We start from the raw sequence: 21,239 nt of genomic DNA, 5'->3' as shown, positions 1-21,239 counted from the left end.
TGTGACACTGATGTCTAAATAACTGCTTTGTAGTTTTTTAGTAAAGCCGTTTTTGCGTAAAACCCATTTAACACAAGCACAAGATATCACCAGAAGCGGAACGATGCCTGTCTGGATGGAGATTCTATGACTTTGAAACAGGATTGTGAAGTTTAATACTTGATGCTCTCCCCTTGTTTTGTAGAAAGCAATTGGTTCTGTCCAGAAAGTATTATATGGTACTTGACATGCATTAAATGTTCAAATGAACTGGATGTCTATCACATCTATGGCAGTAGCTGAGTGAACCGGACACATTAATCTTTGTTTTTTTCTTTTAGTGCTGCAACGATTAATCAATTAACTCAAGTAATTCGATTAGAAAAAAGATTCGAATTTAATCTTGTTGCTTCGAATATTCGTTTAATTAAAGTGGCGTTGTAATGGTTTGTTTTGAAAGTGTTTGCATTTAGTTGTATTGATTGGGGTGGATACACTGTCCTCTAGTGGTGGAAGTGAATATGACATAACTCATTTCACATGGCCGAATCCAGCTGCTCCCTGTTAAGACCAACATAAGCTAAGTAGGGCTGTCAAAATTATCGCGTTAACGGACGTTAATTAATTTTTTAAATTTAATCACGTTAAAATATTTGACGCAATTAACGCATGCACTGAATTACCCGCTCGCACATTGCCTCAAACAGATTTTTTGAGGCCGTTTATGGACATTAAGAGTGAAGAGAATGCCACCGGCCGCTTGGGGGCAGCGCCATTCCATACTAATGTTATTTCTTCTAAATGTGGGAGAATTAGTAGTTGTGAGATGTTTATGCTGTATGCACAATGCAATGCAAATTGCTATTTGTGCTCCTCACATATTTCGGTAAGGTTTCTTTCTTTTAGTGGCAATTATGTGTCTCTTGTTGTATTTTGGTTAAGAAATGTACAGAGATATATATTTTATAAAGGCGAGTGGACACAGGTGTTCTTTGGACCGCGCCATTTATTGGCATAAGCGTCGGCAACTCCTTCACAACAAACATAAGTATCATTTAGTGAAAGGACAACAAAAATAATATTCCTATCTCTCTCAAAAAAAAATAATGCTCACAAAAAGAAAAGCACTTCAGTCTATAGTAATGAGGCCCTATTCTCACAGTTAAACAACAATGCAAAATGAACTGGCATTCCATATCAAAATAGCTATGCGAAATACACGTAAAACTTACTCAGACTTTGGTCACTCTATTCTTATTATTGTTATTCTTCTTCTTATTATTATTATTTTATTAACTCTACTTTTGATTGAAAATTTTACAAATTTTATTAAAACGAAAACATGAAGAGGGGTTTTAATATAAAATTACTATAACTTGTAACTATAACATTTATCTTTTAAGAACTACAAATCTTTCTATCCGTGGATCACTTTAACAGAAAGAATGTTAATAATGCCATTTGTGGATTTATTGTTACAATAAACAAATACAGCACTTATGTACAGTATGTTGTATGTATATATCCGCCTTGTGTCTAATCTTTCCATTCCAACAATATTTTTCAGAAAAATATGGCATATTTTAGAGATGGTTTGAATTGCGATGAATTACGATTAATTAATTTTTAAGCTGTGATTAACTTGATTAAAAATTTTAATCATTTGACAGCCCTAAAGCTAAGTTTATGTTTGAGTTTATGTTTTTTTAATGCATTCCATATTTAGTTTATTGGTATATTTAGCTGTTTTTTTGTGGGAATATGTGTTTGAACCATTTGTTAAGAGCATTGAAAAAAAAAGTTATCATTTTATAGCATTTAGGCTAGCGGACCTTTGATATGTAAGTGAGCCAATTGTTCTTTTGTTGTACTTAAATGCGCATGTATTTATTTTCTTTATACCGTTTGAGACTCAGCTAATTTTTTAGGTTCCTTATGCGATTACTCGATTATTAGAACAAACTAGTTCATCGATTAATCGACTACTGAAAGTTTCGATAGCTGCAGCCCCCCCCCACTCCCACCCACATCAAATAATGGCTCTAAATTATTTATTTTCAAAGGTTATAGTGTGTCATATTTAGGTTTTGCCTGGCCGTCAATTACCTGTGGCAGGGCTCGCCCCATATTAACTGTAGTTTTTGTCCCTCCCGAGTTAATAATAGCATTTTTAAAAAATGACTTCTGCGAAATCTTAAACGTCCACTAGTCATACTGTTTTTTTCTCCCAGTTCCCCTTCTATGCCATCAAATCGAGAAATTGTAACACGCATGTCAACGTATCCCTCAGCAGTAGTCTCCGGGTCATTATCATCAATTTTAGATAATAGTCCCACCGGCTAATTCTCAATGATGGAAACGATTAAGTGTCACATTCATCCTACCTGTCATATCGCGGGGCCGCTTAGCGTTGTTTTTTTCGGAGGTGGAGTTTGGGGGCAGGGGGGCGTAATTGTAGCGAGTAGCATTTGCTGATACGCAGTGAAGGCAGTATGTTGTCGTGCCTTTAATTGCAGTTGATAGTAATGGTTCCAGCCTGTGCACACAGCCCGAAGCATGCACAATATGTGGACCATTGGTCTCAGAGCCAAGTTTGGACGTAGCTTACATTCCATTGGACTAGGAATCCTAATTTCATTATTTTAGATGACTGCTGTACGGCCTTTAGAGGGACTGGGTATCCTTATATGATATTTTACATGTATTAAACTGGCAGTAATGCAGGCTCAAGAGTTAGTTGAATAAATTCCAGTTTCACATTTACTGTTATACTTTGGCAGACGTGCATCTTCCTGTAATTGGCATGCAAGAGCAACATTAGCGACCAATTGGTTCTGATTAAATTCACAGTTTTATTACCCTCATCTTAACGAACGTCCGTCAACCGGCAGATGGAAACACAGTCTGGTCACTCATGAGCTCCTTTAAGTCGGGACTTTTTGCGTCATCGCCTCACCACAACGATGTCGTTTTCCACTTTCTGTGTGTGCATGTGTGTGTGTAATGAATTCTGACTTGGGTGTGGTGAGCATCAGATGAGATTTTCCTCTGCTCGCCACACTCTATCATACATACACACAGTTAGTGCCAGTGTTGGTTGAGGCGTGGGCCCTGGCTGACATGAATTACTTTATTTTAATAGTTGCATGGCTGAGAAAGAGAAGGCAAGAGTGTTGTGGGTTCCACAAAGAACAGTTTGAGTTCATCGACCCATTTTGCACTAAGTGTATTGCTAGTTATGCATAATTCAGAACATCGTCCATTCTTATGCGCAATTGTTGTTGTTGTAGTGTAAACTAAAGTAGTGTGTGGGTTAACATATTGGTTTTGTTTACAAATGAGTAAACTAGAGAAAAAACTGCTGCATTTTTCCGTAGTTACATTGATATTATGTAAATACAGTTAGGGCTGCAGCTATCCATTATTTAGGTAATCAATTAATTCATCAATTAGTTTGGAGAATTGAGTATTCAGATTACGAACATTTAATTCATTGCAGATTTAATTTTAGGATATGTAAAACAAATAAAGAGGTGTTTACGCTTGCAATAATATTTAATTTTTGCTTGCTAAAGATTAAGCTTTCAAAAGGGCATTAAGTACGAATACAAAATAAAATTCCTGAATGTATCTTCAAAGTATGCAGAATTTCACTTTCATTTCACAAGAGCAATAAAACATTTAAAAATAAATTTAAATGCTTGAGCTTAGCCTCAAATGATATGAAAAATAGGGTTGTTCCGATCATGTTTTTTTGCTCCCGATCCAATCCCGATCGTTTTAGTTTGAGTATCTGCCGATCCCGATATTTCCCGATCCGATTGCTTTTTTTTGCTCCTGATTCAATTCCAATAATTCCTGATAATTTTTCCCGATCATATACATTTTGGCAATTCATTAATAAAAAAATGAATAAAACTCCGAAGAATATATACGTTCAATATACAGTACATAGGTACTGTACTTTGTTTATTATGACAATAAATCCTCAAGATGGCATTTACATTATCAACAGGGATCCATGGATAGAAAGACTTGTAATTCTTAAAGGATGAATGTGACTTTGTATATTGTGACTAAATATTGCCATCTAGTGTATTTGTTGAGCTTTCAGTAAATGATACTGTAGCCATTTAACATCTGCCCAAATGCATGATGGGAAGTGCAACCATGACTGTGCGCAGTGGTACCAATTGATATATCTTCTCTGCGTTGGGAAATAACATAGGGTGTTAAGAAAAATATCAACTATTACCTTTCTTCCCAACATTGCTTCCCACAAAAATTCTTATTGTTGAGAGAGAGATTGTAAGGCTTTAGCCAATTGAAAAAAGGCTTCAAAGGCTGCCAAAATTCTCTCTACTCATCTTATGTTGCCTTTTAGCTCTATGTATATGTAAAACGGTGCCATTAAAGATTGAACGCGACAATGCGTGAGTGGGAGGTGCAGCGCATGCGTCAATTGCATTAAATGTATTAATGTTATTACCACCATTAACGCGATAAATTTGATAGCCCTACTATAAGCCAAAACTAAAGACTATGGATGAGTGTAAGACATTTTGTCTGTAACGTTAAATACAATTAGAAAACGATTAAATAAAAAAAAATACAAAAATAAAAATGAAACAAAGGCATGTCCGATATTTTTTTGCCGATTCCGATACTTTGAAAATGACGTGATCGGACCCGACCGATCGGGACATCTTTAATAAAAAATAAGCAGTAAATGAGGAGCTAAGTACAACAAAACAATTGGCTAACTTGCACGGTAAAAGTCCGCTAGCTTAAAGGCTATAAAATGCTTTTATTTTATTTTTTTAATGCTCTTAACACATCGATCAAACACAAACACAAAAAACCTGCTAAATATACTTCAAAACTAAATAATGAATGAATAAACAAGCATATTAGCTCAAACAAAAACATACCTGATGTTGGTCTTAGCAGGGAGCAGCTGTATTCAGCCAAGTTGGATGAGTTGGAAAGGAATGAAAAACCCAAATCAATAAAACTGCAAAAAATGCAACAGTTTCAAATAAACCATTACAACGTCACTTTGAACGAATCCTCGAAGCAGCAAAATTTGATTGGAAGCTTTTTTTCTTATCGAATTATTCGACTTGATCGATTAATCATTGCAGCACTAAATGCACTATTGTGAATTGTAATAGCATTGTTAAGTCAGGTTATGGTTGGGGAAAATTACTGGAGGATTGTATTTCAGTCGGTGCAATGATGTGTAACATTGGAATAAAACAGCACTTTTTCAATTTTCTCAGCGATGGTGAGGAAGAAGAATCCCCCTATCCGCAGCGTGGGAGGTGAGGAGGAGGAGGAAGAGGAAGAGGGGAGCAGGCCGGCAGGCGACGAGGAGGAGGACGGCGAGGAGGACGAGGGGCACGTGGGAGCTGAGGCCGACCGAATAAGCCGCCCGTCGGAACCCGAGGAGCGAGTCCGGGGTGATGAGGAGCCCGATGAAGAGGAGGAGGAGGAAGGAGAAAGTGAGTGCATTTCCTCGTCTCTCTCGCCCTCATCCGTTGGCAACGAGGAGCGAGTTGGGAGGAGGGGAGGAGGAGGGAGGTCTTCGCAAGTAGGACCGAGAGCGGCCGAGTCGGACTCAGAAGACAAGGTGGGCAAAGGCGAGCCCCCTGGGCCGGACGTAGGCAGGGAGGAGTTGGCCCCGGACACGCCACCGCTCTCCTCCAGTCCCTCCCCCAAGCTGCAGGACTACAAATGCAACGTGTGTGGTTACGGTTACTACGGCAACGACCCCGCCGACCTGGTGAAGCACTTTAGGAAGTATCACCTCGGCCTGCACAACCGCACACGGCAGGACGCTGCCCTCGACACACACATCCTGGCTCTCCACAACATGGCGCCCCCGCACACACCACTAGGTAACTCCTAGATAGCACCCTCTTTAGAACATGAATCTGGCCAAAGGCATAGATTTGGACTCCACCGATCCTGCGTGTTAATGACAACGTCGCACCTGACTGTAAAATGACACACACTCCCCTGTTTGCATGTTCACAAATTTGTGATGGTTTTGGCATTCATTTAATTATATATATACAGCGACAATTGTTTTCCCACACAAAAGGCTGTTGGCAGTAAGTGGAGGGTGTGAAACCTCCCGCTATTCCCGTCCACACTTATGGCGCTCGGCCAATGTTACACCTAAAATACGACATCAGAAGCTGGCAAACACATGGGACGACTCCTTTCACTTTTAGTTTACAGTTTGAAGATTTTGTAGTAATCTTCCATTGTTTATCATGCAATAATTTGTATCCTGTTCAGTTTTCTACATAGGGTTAATCTTCAACCTTTGCCTGTTTTTGAGGGTTATAAAACTGCTGTAATTCAATGCTTGGTTGATTTGAAGAAAAAAGATGTGATATGGTATTTAAAGCTGTGACATTTAACTTTAATCAACTTCAATCAAATGACCGAATGACATTTTCCACGAGTCACATTTGCCTGTGTTTCGCCGCTCTTGTGGTTTTGACCAGGCCGTCTCTCCTTGTGTTTGTGCTCATAGTCATGCAGACAGGAGAGGGGCCTAAGAACCAAGCCAAAGAGTCCGGCAAGAACAGACCAGAGCTTCACCATCAGCAGCACAGGACAGTGGTGATGAACGGCACATATGACATCCAGGTGAGAAGCAAATGATTTGAATACAGTACAGGTAGTCCCCGGTTTACGAATAAGTTCCGTTCCTGCGCTGGTAACCCAGATTTCTGCGCAAAGCTGATTTAACCCTTTAAATACATCAAAACACCCTCTAAATTAAAAACAAAACTATCCAAAAACATGTATTCTACGTCATTGTACTGTCCTTGCCAAGACGATGGTGCTACACTGCTGGCCAGAAGTATTGGCACCCCAGCAATTCTGTCAGATGATGCTCAATTTCTCCCAGAAAATGATTGCAATGCAAATGCTTTGGTATTAATATCTTCAATTATTTTGCTTGCAATGGAAAAACACAGAATAGAATGAAAAAAATAATCATAATCATTTTACACAAAACTCCAAAAATGGGCCGGACAAAAGTATTGGCACCCTCAGCCTAAAGGCCGAGTTATGCTTCCGCGTCAGACCTGCGCCATCATGGAAGACCCGATTTACGACCCTGCGCTGTAGCCTGACGTACTCCTATTGAATTTTCAAACCCTAGCATCACGTCGACGCATATGACGTGGCGGAAATGGACTGTGATTGGTCCGATAACGTTAACATCAAGGCTTCCAATGCAGTTTGGGATGTTCCATAGACGTCAGAAATCTGCTAAGGCTTCCCACTGGCTGGTTGTAGAACACGGCAAACAAATCGGGCTGGAGGGCTTTGCAGACCTCGGACAAAACGCTGGACGCAGTGCTCGACCCAAGTTTGAAGCGAGCAGCCACAGCTAGCTGGTTTCCACCCAAGGCTAGAACTCTGTATGCGGCATCAAAATTTGGACAGACCGCCTCAAAACCGTCTTCTGCGTCGCCTGCACCTCAATATTTGTATGATCAACATTTATTCAATGTTGATGAGCTGAAGATCCACATTCAAGCGTTCCATCTTGCATTGTTTTTTTTTTTCTCCGTTAAACTAGACAAGAGGAAGTCAACAAGCATGCCCCAAAACCGTACAAACGCCACACCCCTCTAGTGGCTTGGCGGTAAATTACAGAGCAACGCGTCACCTGGCCGGAGAACCATCGAATGTTGAATGACGCCGTAGTCGCTGCGCCGTCACCAAAACGCGGGAGCATAACTCAGGCTTAATACTCGGTAGAACAACCTTTAGACAAAATAACTGCGAACAAAATCTTCCGGTATCCATCAATGACTTTCTTACAATGCTCTGCTGGAATTTTAGACCATTTTTCTTTGGCCAACTGCTCCAGGTCTCTGAGATTTGAAGGGCGCCTTCTCCAAACTACCATTTTCAGATCTCTCCACAGGTGTTCTATGGGATTCAGGTCTGGACTGATTGCTGGCCACTTGAAAAGTCTCCAGTGCTTTCTCGCAAACCATTTTCTAGTGCTTTTTTAAGTGTGTTTTGAGTCATTGTCCTACTGGAAGACCCATTACTTCTGAGGGAGAGCCAGCTTTGTCACACCGGGCCCAGCATTATGCTGCAAAATTTGTTGGTAGTCTTCAGACCTCATAATGCCATGTACACGGTCAAGCAGTCCAGTGCCAGAGCTAGCAAAGCAACCCCAAAACATCAGGGAACCTCCGCCATGTTTGACTGTGGGGACTCTATGTCGATGCCTTTTCCCAAAAAGCTCTATTTTTGTCTCATCTGACCAGAGAACATTCTTCCAAATAACATTTTTGGCTTTCTCATGCAAGTTTTGGCAAACGCCAGCCTGGCTTTTTTTTTATGTCTCTGGTTCAGAAGTGGGGTCTTCCTGGGTATCCTACCACAGAGTTCCTTTTCATTCAGACGCCGATAGACAGTACAGGGTAAAACTGTTGTACTCTCGGAGTGCGGGACAGCTTGAACTTGTTTGGATGTTAGTCGAGGTTCTTTATCCGCCATCTGCACAATCTTTCGTTGAAATCTCTCGTCAATTTTTCTTTTCCCTCCACATCTAGGGAGGTTAGCCACATTACCATGGACTTAACACTTATTGATGACACTGCGCACGGTTGCCCATGCTTCCCCACAATTTTGCTTCTCAAGTCCTCAGACAGTTCTTTGGTGTTTTTTCTTTTCTCCATACTCAATGTGATACATGCAAGGACACAAGACAGAGGTTGAGTCAACTTTAATCCATTGTAACTGGCTGCAAGTGTGATTTAGTTATTGCCACCACCTGTTACGTGCCACAGGCAAGTTACAGGTGCTGTTAATTACACAAATTAGAGAAACATCACATGATTTTTCAAAGAGTGCCAATACTTTTGTCCGTCCCATTTTGCGAGTTTTGTGGAAAATGATAATGATTCCCCCCCCCCCATTCTCTTTTGTGTTTTTTCATTGCAATTGAAATAGATGAAGATATAACTACCAAAGCATTTGTATTTGCAATCATTTTCTGGGAGAAATTGAGCATTATCTGACATAATTGCAGGGGTGCCAATACTTTTGGCCAGCAGTGTAAGTCATAGCTAGACAATGAGCTAAGCTCCAAAATGACGATGTCAGACATCCGTGTGGTTTGCTGACTTTCAGCTGTTCATGACATCAACAACAGAATGAAACTAAACTAAAATAAAGTGAAATTAAATAAGTCTCATCTTCAATCACAGCAATTCAAATTTGCATTTACAAGTAGCTGCTGATACAGCAATAACAAACGATTAGCATGTATCAGTTAGCGTCTGCACATCATCAAAAACAATCACATAAACTCACCCCAAGTATTCGACCACATTTGAAAACGCACAATAAACAGTACAAAAGGAGATATATACAGCCGTTGCGTCTGGATGCTTCACAAGCAACGAATGCGCGCTCAGGCTGTTTCCCCTCGGCTGTCCTGTGTATGCGTGTGTGGGGTGGGCTGGGGCGTCTGTACATGCACTTGCTTAGTGCCTGTTCCTATTCCTATGCTTCCGGTGCCAAAATAAAAGCATGCATTACAAAACAAAAGTCAAAATTAAAAAAAAAAAAACACCAAAACAAAAAAAACAAAGAGTCGGGTCTGTCGTAACTTGGGGACTACCTGTATATTGGTTCTGAACTAAACAAAATTGACTTGGTTTAAGATTAAAAAAAAAAAAAAAAAAAGTTTATTCCTCATATCTCAAAATGGTAGATCATCTGGAATTGAAATAATCCTTATTTAAAGCACTGTTTTGTGATAGATATTTTGGCTTTTGATAAAAGGTAGTCTCCTCTATGTTTTAAACTTCTAGTTTTAGCTTTCAAACTATCCCATCATATAGTTATTTCGAGAATAAGTCATTGATGGTACATAACAATTTCAGCAACTGTCTTTCACAAGGAGGTCATTCATACTAGGTGCTGCCTGTCCCTTTATGGGTGAAACCGAATGACCCAATGTGTGTGCCTGCAAGTGTCCAAAGTCAAAGAGTTTCCTTTCGGTTAACACCAGCCTGTCATCTATAATGACCCCGAGTCATGCCATGGGCACAAATGCACACTTACAGAAGAAAAAAATGAATGTTGTAAATTAAAAACAAAAACAGAAATGAAAGGAACCTCTATTCTCTTATTCCCTCACGCTTTCTTTCTTGCGCGCGCTCCCGCCCTTGTTTGGAAAGTTCCATGCTGTCATTTGCTAATACGGGATTCCCGTTGAGCCAGTGAGATTTAAGCGTGAGGGGGGGAAAAAGAAAGCGATAGCGATGGTGGGGAAAAATGGAAAGATGACAGTTTGATGATGGAGGCTTTGAGATAATATTGATACAGTGAAGCAACTGTCAGACAGTTTAACGCAGCTTTTACTGTTGTTTGCCCCCGAAATTTTTTAAATTTGCGTTTCATCCATCTGTCGTCCTCTCACTTTCAATTGTTCTGGCCGTTGATTGAGATTTACAGTTGGGTGGTCCTCCCAGTCAAAACGGATTGGACGTCTATTGTAATGTTTGATTCTATTCATTAGAGCTGGGAATCTTTGGGCACCTAACGATTCGATTACGATTACGATTCAGAGGCTCCGATTCGATTATAAAACGATTATTGATGCACCCCCCTCCTTTTTTTAATAAAGTTTTGTACATTAGTTCCAAAATTGTTCAAAAATACTCTCAGGCTAAACCAAACTACTATTTCAGTATCAAGTTAACATATAGCAGTAAACAAATATACAAAAATAACATTAAATAAAAAAAACTCCAGTCCCCATTCTGTATCAGCAGCTTTAAACTACATTCAATTAATTTAATGTTGTGAATCAACCGTTAAAGTTGTTAAAATTGCTCCCGTTATTCCATAATTTCCCTTTTGTCTACTTTTGACATGTGAAAGTTTTAAAACTATTTTAAAGATAGATTCAAGTCAATATTTTACCGATTTAGGAGTATTTTAGATAAAAAGTTAATTAGGTTTGCTTGGAAGGTTCGCTACAACAGCATTGCAGGGAAGTTTACTGCTTTAAGATGGCGGCCGTTTACTAACGTCCGCATCTAGCTTTTTGCAGATTTGCTGCTACCGCTACCGAGTCTATAATCCATCTAGTCCTATATAAATGATATCTACCGTAACATTATGTAGCTTAGCTGTACTTGTAGCAGCTTTTCGGCAGCAGTCAGGTATGTTGTTGTGTTTTTTTATCTCGTGGCATGAGTTGAGCTAGAGCCGTGAGTTCAGCGTTGGCATTACCCGAGGGGCCGGTTAATGAGAAGCATAATGTTTAGCTACTCCCGCTCCGTTCCGTCCCGAAGACCGCGCGGCGCGCTGAGTGTGTTGTACTTCCGCTTTACTTGGCATATTTCAATAATCGGAATTTGGATGTTTGTGAATCGTTCTCGAATCTTCCACGGCCGAATCGCGAATAATCTAAGAATCGGAAATTTTGCACACCTCTACTATTCATAATGTTTGAACATTGCAATGTGCGCATGCGCAATAGTCACATCGCAGGACGTGCAACTGTTTTTTTTTGTGTTTTTTTTTTTTTTTAAATATGTTATCTTTGGTTTTACTTCATAAAATCAGCGCGTATGCAGATCCTGGATCCCTTTTATGTACAGCAAGCCTGGACGAAACAGCACTATATAAAGTACAGCTGGCTGACGTTAATGATGACAGGTTTGTAGCTTTGATCTGGCCAGAGAAACCTCAGTAGCTGTACGATCAAAGGCACCAATGTGTTAATCATCGTTCAACTATTATGTTATGGAGAGTGATTAAAAGAGTCATTAAAAGTATGGCATTAAAGGGGATGCAATGAAAAAAAGTTTGCTGGTGCACCTTAAGAAAAAAGTTAGGTGCAACCAATGCAAAACATAAGTGTGGAGCCTTGGCAATAATATACACTCACCGGCCACTTTATTAGGTACACCATGGTAGTAACGGGTTGGATTCAACAAGGTGCTGGAAGCATTCCTCAGAGAGTCTGGTCCATATTGACATGATGGCATCACACAGTTGGTGCAAATTTGTCGGCTGCACATCCATGATGCGAATCTCCCGTTCCACCACATCCCAAGGATGCTCTATTGGATTGAGAGCTGGTGACTGTGGAGGCCATTTGAGTACAGTGAACTCATTATCATGTTCAAGAAACCAGTCTGAGATGATTCCAGCTTTATGACATGGCGCATTATCCTGCTGAAAGTAGCCATCAGAAGTTGGGTACATTGTGGTCATAAAGGGATGGACATGGTCAGCAACAATACTCAGGTAGGCTGTGGCGTTCCAACGATGCTCAATTGGTAACAAGGGGCCCAAAGAGTGCCAAGAAAATATTCCCCACACCATTACACCACCACCACCACCAGCCTGAACCGTTGATACAAGGCAGGATGGATCGATGCTTTCATGTTGTTGACGCCAAATTCTGACCCTACCATCCGAATGTCGCAGCAGAAATCGAGACTCATCAGACCAGGCAACGTTTTTCCAAACTTCTATTGTCCAATTTCGATGAGCTTGTGCAAATTGTAGCCTCAGTTTCCTGGTCTTAGCTGAAAGGAGTGGCACCCTGCGTGGTCTTCTGCTGCTGTAGCCCATCTGCCTCTAAGTTTGGCGTACTGTGCATTCAGAGATGCTCTTCTGCCTACCTTGGTTGTAACGGGTGGTTATTTGAGTCACTGTTGCCTTTCTCTCAGCTCGAACCAGTCTGGCCATTCTCCTCTGACCTCTGGCATCAACAAGGCATTTCCGCGCACAGAACTGCCGCTCACTGGATATTTTTTCTTTTTAGGACCATTCTCTGTAAACCCTAGAGATGGTTGTGCGTGAAAATCCCAGTAGATCAGCAGTTTCTGAAATACTCAGACCAGCCCTTCTGGCACCAACAACCATGCCACGTTCAAAGTCACTCAAATCACCTTTCTTCCCCATACTGATGCTCGGTTTGAATTGCAGGAGATTGTCTTAAACCATGTCTACATGCCTAAATGCACTGAGTTGCCGCCATGTGATTGGCTGATTAGAAATTAAGTGGTAACGAGCAGTTGTACAGGTGTACCTAATAAAGTGGCCGCTGAGTGTATATCGCAATTTTATTTTTTTTCTAATATTGTTCAGGCCTGTTGTTCAGGCTGTTCAAGTTATGTGGTGAAAATTCTTCTAGTTTTAATATCGCAATAAAATATTGCAATATATTGCAAGCCCCCCAAAAATCGCAATGATAGTTTTTTCCAATATCGTTCAGGCATAACGTCTATTGCAGTCAACAGCAGCCAACGAGTTAAACTCATGCTTCTTGGTTTATCTGTGTAATAAAAGACGTTGGTTAACGAACATATGATGTCATGTTTCTGCTTTTGAATTCAAAATTCTAATACTACATCTGGATATTCTAAAAGACTCGCTTTTGCGCTGACAAACTGCCGTCCACAGACCGCCTACCGTCCCGCATGAGACCGCAGATCTCCTCGTAGATAAATCCGAATCGTACGGTAGTAATGTCACTGTAAGCCTCTTGCGCTCCCGATCCGGCCAGCAGCAGCACGTTATAATCACCTACAGTCTACGGGGCCAGCCTAATAAAAACCAGATGGGCGTCAGGTTTCCTTGCCTCGCAGCCGTGGCCTCATCCCATGGAAACCTGCCCTGGAATATATGTTAGAGGTTTGGTTAGTTTGAGTTGCAGCAGCATTTAATTGCATGTGCATACATAGTATGCACTCTAGTGCTAAGAAGTATTCATTGGTTTTGCTTGACTAATGACACGCATCCTTACAAGAGCTGTCAAATCAAATCTTTGTCATGTTGAAACAAGCCAGAGCAGATATATTGGCGGGATAGAACCAAAGGCGCCAAGAACTGTTACAGTGACTCTTGTTGATGGTCGCAATTTAATTAGTTTCCCAAAGAAAACCACTCTTCTGAAACAATAACCTCTAACGGCACAAAACAGAGGTCTAGCACTTTCCGGGGATTGATCATCTTAATTGTATTGTATTGAAATGTATTTGAACAGTGTTTCACTAGATAAACTAAGGACATAGTTTACAGAATAATCTCACGGCCCATAACCGAATAGAAGTGTCAGGAAATGGGATATACTCACTAATTGTAAAATCTGGGCCTGCTCAGTTGGACAGTGAAAATAGATGAAGACAATAAAACTGACAACTGCTTGTCATGTTTTATGAATGGAAACCACAACAGGTGTATACAGTGAGGAAAATGAGTATTTGAGCACCCTACGATTTTGCAAGTTCTCCCACTTAAAATTGATGGGCGGGTTTGAAAAATTTCATGGTAGGTGGTTGTCCACTGTGAGAGACAATCTAAAGGGAAAAAAATCCAGAAATCACAGTGTATGATTTTTTTAACAATTTATTTGTATTATACTGCTGCAAATAAATATTTGAACACTCGAGAAAATCAATGTTAATATTTGGTACAGTAGCCTTTGATTACAATTACATGGGTCTGTAACTTTTCACTGTCTGCACAGACTGCAGCAGGGATTTTGCACCCCTGCTCCACACAGATCTTCTCTAGATCAATCAGGTTTCTCGACTGTCACTGAGAAACAAGGAGTTTGAGCTTCCTTCAAAGATTTTCTATTGGGTTTGGGTCTGGACACTGGCTAGGCCCCTCAAGGACCTTCATATGCTTTTTACAAAGCCACTTTTTGGTAATTCTGGCGGTCTTCTTCAGGCCATTGTCATGTTGGAAGACCCAGTCACGACCCATTTCAATACTCTGAGGGAAGGAGGTTATTCCCCAAAATCTCACAGTACATGGCTTTGGTCATCCTCTCCTTAATAGATTGCAGTGGTCAAGTCCCATATGCAGAAAAACACCCCCAAAGCATAATCCTACCACCCACATGCTTCACAGTAGGGATGGTGTTCTTGGGATGGTCTTCGTCATTCTTCTTCCTCCAAACACTATGAGTGGAATTAAGACCAAAAAGTTCAATTTTAATCTCATATGACCACATGACTCCTGTGGATCATCCAAATGGTCAGTGGCAAACTTCAAATGGGTCAGGACATGATGGATTAAGTAGGGGAACCTTCCGTTCCATGCAGGATTTTAAACCATGACGTATTAGTGTGTGACCAACAGTAACCTTGAAAATGGTGTTCCCAGCTCCTTTCAGGTCTTTGACCAGCTCCTCCTGTGTAGTTCTCAGCTGATTCCTTGCCATTCCTAGGATCATTGAGACCCTACGAGGTAGATCTTGCATGGAACCCCAGTCCGAGGGAGATTGACAGTCATGTTTTGCTTCTTCCATTTTCTAGTAATCTAATCTAATAATCCTTTATCATCAGTGTGCTTGGCAATTGCTCTGAAACCCTTTCCAACCTTGTAGAGGCCTAGATTTCAGTCCCCGGTGTCTTTGGACAGCTCTTTGGTCTTGACCATGTTAGTAGCTGGTTGTATGGGGTGGACAGTTGTTTATATGCAGTTAACCACCTCAAACAGGTTAAAAAGTCAGACTCAAAAAGTATACCTCCACTGTACTTATTTGTTGGACTGTTTAAAGACGACGAACAGGTCTTAGCGGCTCACAATTCTAGCTAATAGACAGGTGTTTCACTCTCGCCCATCATTTCTAAGTTGGAGAACTTCCAAAATCGCAGGGTGTTCCAATACTTATTTTCGTCACTGTATGTATTGTACATTCTGACATACTGTGGAATAAATTTTGCCCATCACTATATGTCACTGGCATAGATAGAAACATTGTACGATTAGCTGATTGTCTGTCGTTGACTGATAGACGAACCAGACCTAAAAATAAACTGTTTTTACAGTATTGGCATAAGAGGTAGATTACATATTACTACATATCAGACTCAAAATAAACAGATCACTAACCTTTTTACTAGGGTTGTTCCGATCATGTTTTTTGCTCCCGATTCAATTCCAATCATTCCCGATAATTTTTCCCGATCGTATACATTTTGGCAATGCATTAAGAAAAAAATGAATAAAACTCGGATGAATATATACATTCAACATACAGTACATAAGTACTGTATTTGTTTATTATGACAATAAATCCTCAAGATGGCATTTACATTATGAACATTCTTTCTGTGAGAGGGATTCACCGAAAGAAAGACTTGCAACTTTGTATATTGTGACTAAATATTGCCATGTAGTGTTATTGTTGAGCTTTCAGTAAATGATACTGTAGCCATTTAACTGTTCTGCCCAAATGCATGATGGGAAGTGCAACCATGACTGTGCGTAGTGGCACCAATTGATATATCTTCTCTGCGTTGGGAAATAACATAGGGTGTAAAGAAAAAGATCAATTACTACCGTTCTTCCCCACATTGTTTTCTCACGATATTTCTAATTGATGAGAGAGGGATTTTAAGGCTTTAGCCAATTAAAAAAAGGCTCCAAAGACTGCCAAAATTCACTCTACTCATGTTACACTGCCTTTTAGCTCTATATATAGGTAAATCGGGGCCATTATAGATTGAACGCGACAATGCGTGAGTGGGCTGTGCATCGCATGCATTAATTGCGTTAAATATTTTAACGTGATTTAAAAAAAAAAAAAAAAAAAAAAATACTGCCGTTAAAGTGATAAATTTCATAGCCCTACTTTAAGCCAAAACTAAAGACTCTGGATGAGTGTAAGACATTTTGTCTGTAACGTTAAATACAATTAGAAAACGATTTAATAAAAAAAAATATATATATATATATTAAAAAAAAAGGGATGTCCGATATTTTTTTGCCGATTCCGATACTTTGAAAATGACGTGATCGGACCCGATACCGATCGATCGGGACATCTTTAGTTGTAACTGTTCTAATGTTATTTCATAAAATAACTTATTGGCAGCCATTGATGTTGTTATTCAAGCTATTCTGACTGGGAGGTCAAAATTGATTGGGTGTCTCTTGCTGTCAGTGGCGCTGAAATATTATTATTCAATGCCAGCCATTCCAGTTCAATGGTTTTGACGTCTCTTACTCTCTGTGGAAATGACTGAATGAGTTAATACAAAATGGATTTTTTTTTCTCTCCCATCAGGTGACGTTGGGTAGCACACTTATCGGAATCGGCCGCAAAACCTCCGACTGCCAGGGCAACACAAAGTACTTCCGATGTAAATTCTGCAACTTCACGTACATGGGCAGCAATTCCATCGAACTGGAGCAGCACTTCCTGTCCTCACACCCCAATAAAGCAAAGACCTCACCACCCGCGCCGCCGCTGATCAATGACTGCCAGAGCAAAGGAAGAAGTCCGATACCGGACGGGGCGGAGCGAGTGGCGGTTCGAGCGGAGGACGACTCCCTTGTGGGTTATTCCATCCCAATCCGGGCGGATTCCTCGGGGTGGCCGGCGGAAGGGACACGGGCGTACTACTGGTGCAAGTGCTGCAGCTGGAGCTGCGAGTGGTCGGGAGGCTCGGGCAAGCTTTTGGAGCACTATGAGCAACGACACAGGATGACCACGACGAGCCCCAACGACTCCAGGAGGGAAGGGGAAAGAGACCCCCTGCTTTCCAAAAGCCGCAAGGATGTGTCATCCAGTTCCAACCAAGGTAATTTAAATTGCACCATTCATTCATTCATTCATTTTCCATGCCGCTTTTCCTCACGAGGGTCATTCTAAATGAAATTTTCACACATAAGAGACAGTGGTGTATGTAGTTCGGCCAATATAAGATTTTCAAATGCCAATGACGGTACGGATATTTAAAAGAAAAATTCAGCCGATTGCCAATTCCAAAGCTGATTTTGTTAGCCGTTATTTAAGGCTCTCTACTTTTTTTTGCTTGAACAACTTCAAATTTACAATGATGACCTTTTTTCAATCGGCTGATGGCCGACATTGGAAGTCCATATATCGGCTCGATATATCGGCAGGTCGACCTCTAGTGTTATGCAAGCGTGGAAAAGATCACACTTGTTTTTTAAGTCATTTAGCTCACTGTATCTATAAAAGATTATCTTTGGCGAAACATTTGGCTATGAGGATACATTAGGGTGTGAAAACAATGGAAATTGTACTTGTCGGAAGTTCTAATGGGATAAAAGTGTCCTTATAAAACTCACTCAATCCAGTCCGCTCTAATGAGGGTCAGAAGAAAGCAAATGTCTGTACTTACAGAAATAAATAAATGTTTCAAGTGACCGTAAGCTTTAAAATGGTTGTGTATTTATAATGACATTTTGACGATGAGAAAGTCCACATTCTTGACTTCAAACCGTCAGAGTGAACACAGTAAGAAAATTAGAAACAGAGCTGTACTTTATCTTACCACTTATGATTGATTTTACGTGATACAAAAATGTAATCTGATAATACGTACCTATTGTGGCAAGGCAAGGCAAGGCAAGGCAAATTTATTTATATAGCACAATTCAACACAAGGCAATTCAAAGTGCTTTACATCACATGAAGACCATAAAAATCACATTTAAATCAACACAACGTAAAAACCAAGACAAAAGATCGCATTTAATCACAGAATAAAAATAAATAAATAAAAATAAAACAAAAACTTCTACTAATAATAATCATTGAAATCAGCAATGGAGATGAGCACAAGAGGAATAGAAAGCAGGTAGATTGAAATATATAGACAGTTATGGATATGCAGTGCTAAACAAAAGCGTTTTTAGCCCTGATTTAAAGGAGCTAACAGTTTGAGCATACTTCAGACGTTCGGGTAACTTGTTCCAGAGGTGAGGACCATAATAACTAAATGCTGCCTCACCCTGCTTGGTTCTTGTTCTTGGAACATGCAGAAGACCGGTTCCAGATGACCTTAGGGGTCTAGATGTCTCATAGGAATCTAACAAGTCTAGCATGTATTTTGGTCCAAGGCCATTAAGTGTTTTGTAGACCAGCAGTAGTATTTTATAGTCTATCCTTTGACTCACTGGAAGCCAGTGTAGCGATTTCAAAACCGGTGTAATGTGGTCCAGCTTCCTTGTATTTGTGAGGACTCTGGCTGCAGCATTCTGTACTAGCTACAGCTTCCTGACTGATTTTTTTATCAAGACCTGTAAATATACCGTTGCAGTAGTCCAATCTGCTGAAAATGAATGCATGCATAAGTTTTTCCATGTCTTGTTGAGTCAGAAGCCCCTTAATTCTGGTTATATTTTTTAGGTGGTAATAAGCGGATTTAGTGACGGACTTTAGATGGTTATCAAATTTTAGGTCTGAGTCAATAATTACGCCAAGGTTTCTGATTTGATTTGTAGCTGTAAGTGACATTGTGCTAAGTTGGCTGCTTATCTTTGACCTTTCCTTTTTTGGCCCAAAAATGATCACCTCTGTCTTCTCCACATTTAACTGGAGAAAACTCTGGCACATCCATTCATTGATTTGACGAATGCATTTACTCAGGGAGACTAAGGGACTATAATCATGTGGGGACACAGAAATGTACAGTTGTGTGTCATCTGCATAGGCGTGATAGGAGATGTCATACTGTTCCATTATCTGAGCTAACGGAAGCATATACAGTAGATGTTAAATAAGAGTGGTCCAAGAATTGACCCTTGAGGGACTGCACACGTGAATTTGGTTCGTTCTGACTGATAGTTTCCGATTGACAGTTTCGATTGATTCACATTGTGAGTAAAAATACTAAAAAAGCAGAGCGACTTAGTACCCACTGTTGGGTTGATTGTGATTCAGGTTTATTAATAGTGTGTTTTACATACATTGCTATGTGTTGTTGAAATATTGATCAATATATTGCACACACAGTTGTAAAAGTAGTGAGAATTTTCACCGTAAAGACGTATTCCGCATCAATTTAAGGGGAAGCAGTCATCATGAAAATAAAATTGTGGCGAGTAATCTACATCAGATATTATCATGCTACACTTCAGTCCCAATGTCTTGCTGTTAGCCTCATGCCCTTCAAAAATCTCTGGCATCTTAATCCTGCCAACTGGATGACGTTTTTGCCCAACATGACATTCATCCGTTTCCCAGGCGATGCCAACAGCGGCGACGCCGAGGCAGTGGTGACCAGCTACAACTGCCAGTTGTGTGATTTCCGCTACTCCATGGCGCACGCCGGCGACGTGATCGTGGTGGCGCCGTTGCTGCTACACTACCAGCACAACCACTCCATCCATCGTTGCTGTATCCAGCACTGCATGTACTGCCCGCAGGGTCTTTGTCAGCCTCAAAAGCACTTGGGAGAGGTGAGTGGTTTACTTGAGTTGTTCTCAAACTTTGGGAGGTCTGTAATAAATTGTTGGGTAATCTTAAAAAACAACATTTTCTTGTTGTTTTAGCCCTCCCACATGCTTTAAACACAAACAGTTTAAAACTCAAGAAAACACCTTAAAAATATTCCTTCGCGCCTTCTTCACATAAGAAGCAAAATGTGTTTTGTTACTGTGAAAATGACACATGAAACAAAAAGCAATTAAACTTTGTAATTTTAAAGACGCTTGGTGTTCACCTGAACAATATAATAATAGTCAGCTGATTTTTTTGTTAAATAAATAGTAGTAAATATATTGTATAAATGGACAACTTGTTGATAGCAGTGATCAGCGCAATTGACACTGTAATTACTTATTTCCTTGTCTTTGTATGTAAAACAATGTGAAAATAGCTGCACTTTAGCTGTTTCCTTCTCAGCAGGACTTAAAATTTGCTGTCAATCGACTCGTAGGTTAGCAAGAGTGACTGTGTGTTTGGAAAATGGATTCTTTCTGTTAGCTGCCATGTTGTTATTGACTACAGTGATCCCTCGATACTTCTCGCTTCAAACTTTGCGCCCTCAGTCCATCGCGATATTTTTTTTTTAAATAAAAAAAAAACAAAAAAAAAAATACAGATGAGCCGTCCCGAGCCGATCACATAGCCTCACTCTCCCTCCTGCTGCTCTTTATTGGTCAGGCAGGGCACTGGAGTTGCTTATTAAAATTAACGATGATTGACAGTCATCAAGGTTTGATGTTGCCATAGATCAGACATGTCCATAGTCCGGCCCGGGGGCCAAATGCGGCCCTTGGTTAAATTGCTCAGCAGTACTGCTACCAGCATATGAAGTGGCTTACACACTAAATGCTGCTCCTCATTTACTCACTAAAGCAGCAGCACTCTGAGCAACATCACCCGTGTGACCCTCTGCTTCCAATTTTCTGAAATGACGACAATCAACAAGAAAAAGAAAGTTGACTGCGACGGCCGACGCTACAAGGAT

General features: G+C 40.4%; 1 protein-coding gene across 7 annotated transcripts in view; it reads left to right on the top strand.

Moving 5' to 3' along the window:
* The window catches only part of trps1 (trichorhinophalangeal syndrome I), a 369,624-nt gene that overhangs the window by 232,889 nt on the left and 115,496 nt on the right, over window positions 1-21,239 (top strand). For 6 of the 7 annotated variants that reach the window (XM_057827381.1, XM_057827379.1, XM_057827378.1 and 3 more), the window contains 4 exons: window positions 5,262-5,879; window positions 6,527-6,642; window positions 17,081-17,597; window positions 20,012-20,226. In XM_057827381.1, the coding sequence (XP_057683364.1) occupies window positions 5,262-5,879; window positions 6,527-6,642; window positions 17,081-17,597; window positions 20,012-20,226 (1,466 nt within the window). The remainder of the gene's footprint in view (window positions 1-5,261; window positions 5,880-6,526; window positions 6,643-17,080; window positions 17,598-20,011; window positions 20,227-21,239) is intronic. The other variant, XM_057827383.1, reaches the window with a different exon arrangement.

The sequence above is a fragment of the Corythoichthys intestinalis genome, chromosome 22 (assembly GCF_030265065.1).
Source record: "Corythoichthys intestinalis isolate RoL2023-P3 chromosome 22, ASM3026506v1, whole genome shotgun sequence".
In the NCBI taxonomy this organism is placed as follows: Eukaryota; Metazoa; Chordata; class Actinopteri; order Syngnathiformes; family Syngnathidae; genus Corythoichthys; species Corythoichthys intestinalis.
This window is presented reverse-complemented; position numbering and strand designations above follow the sequence as displayed.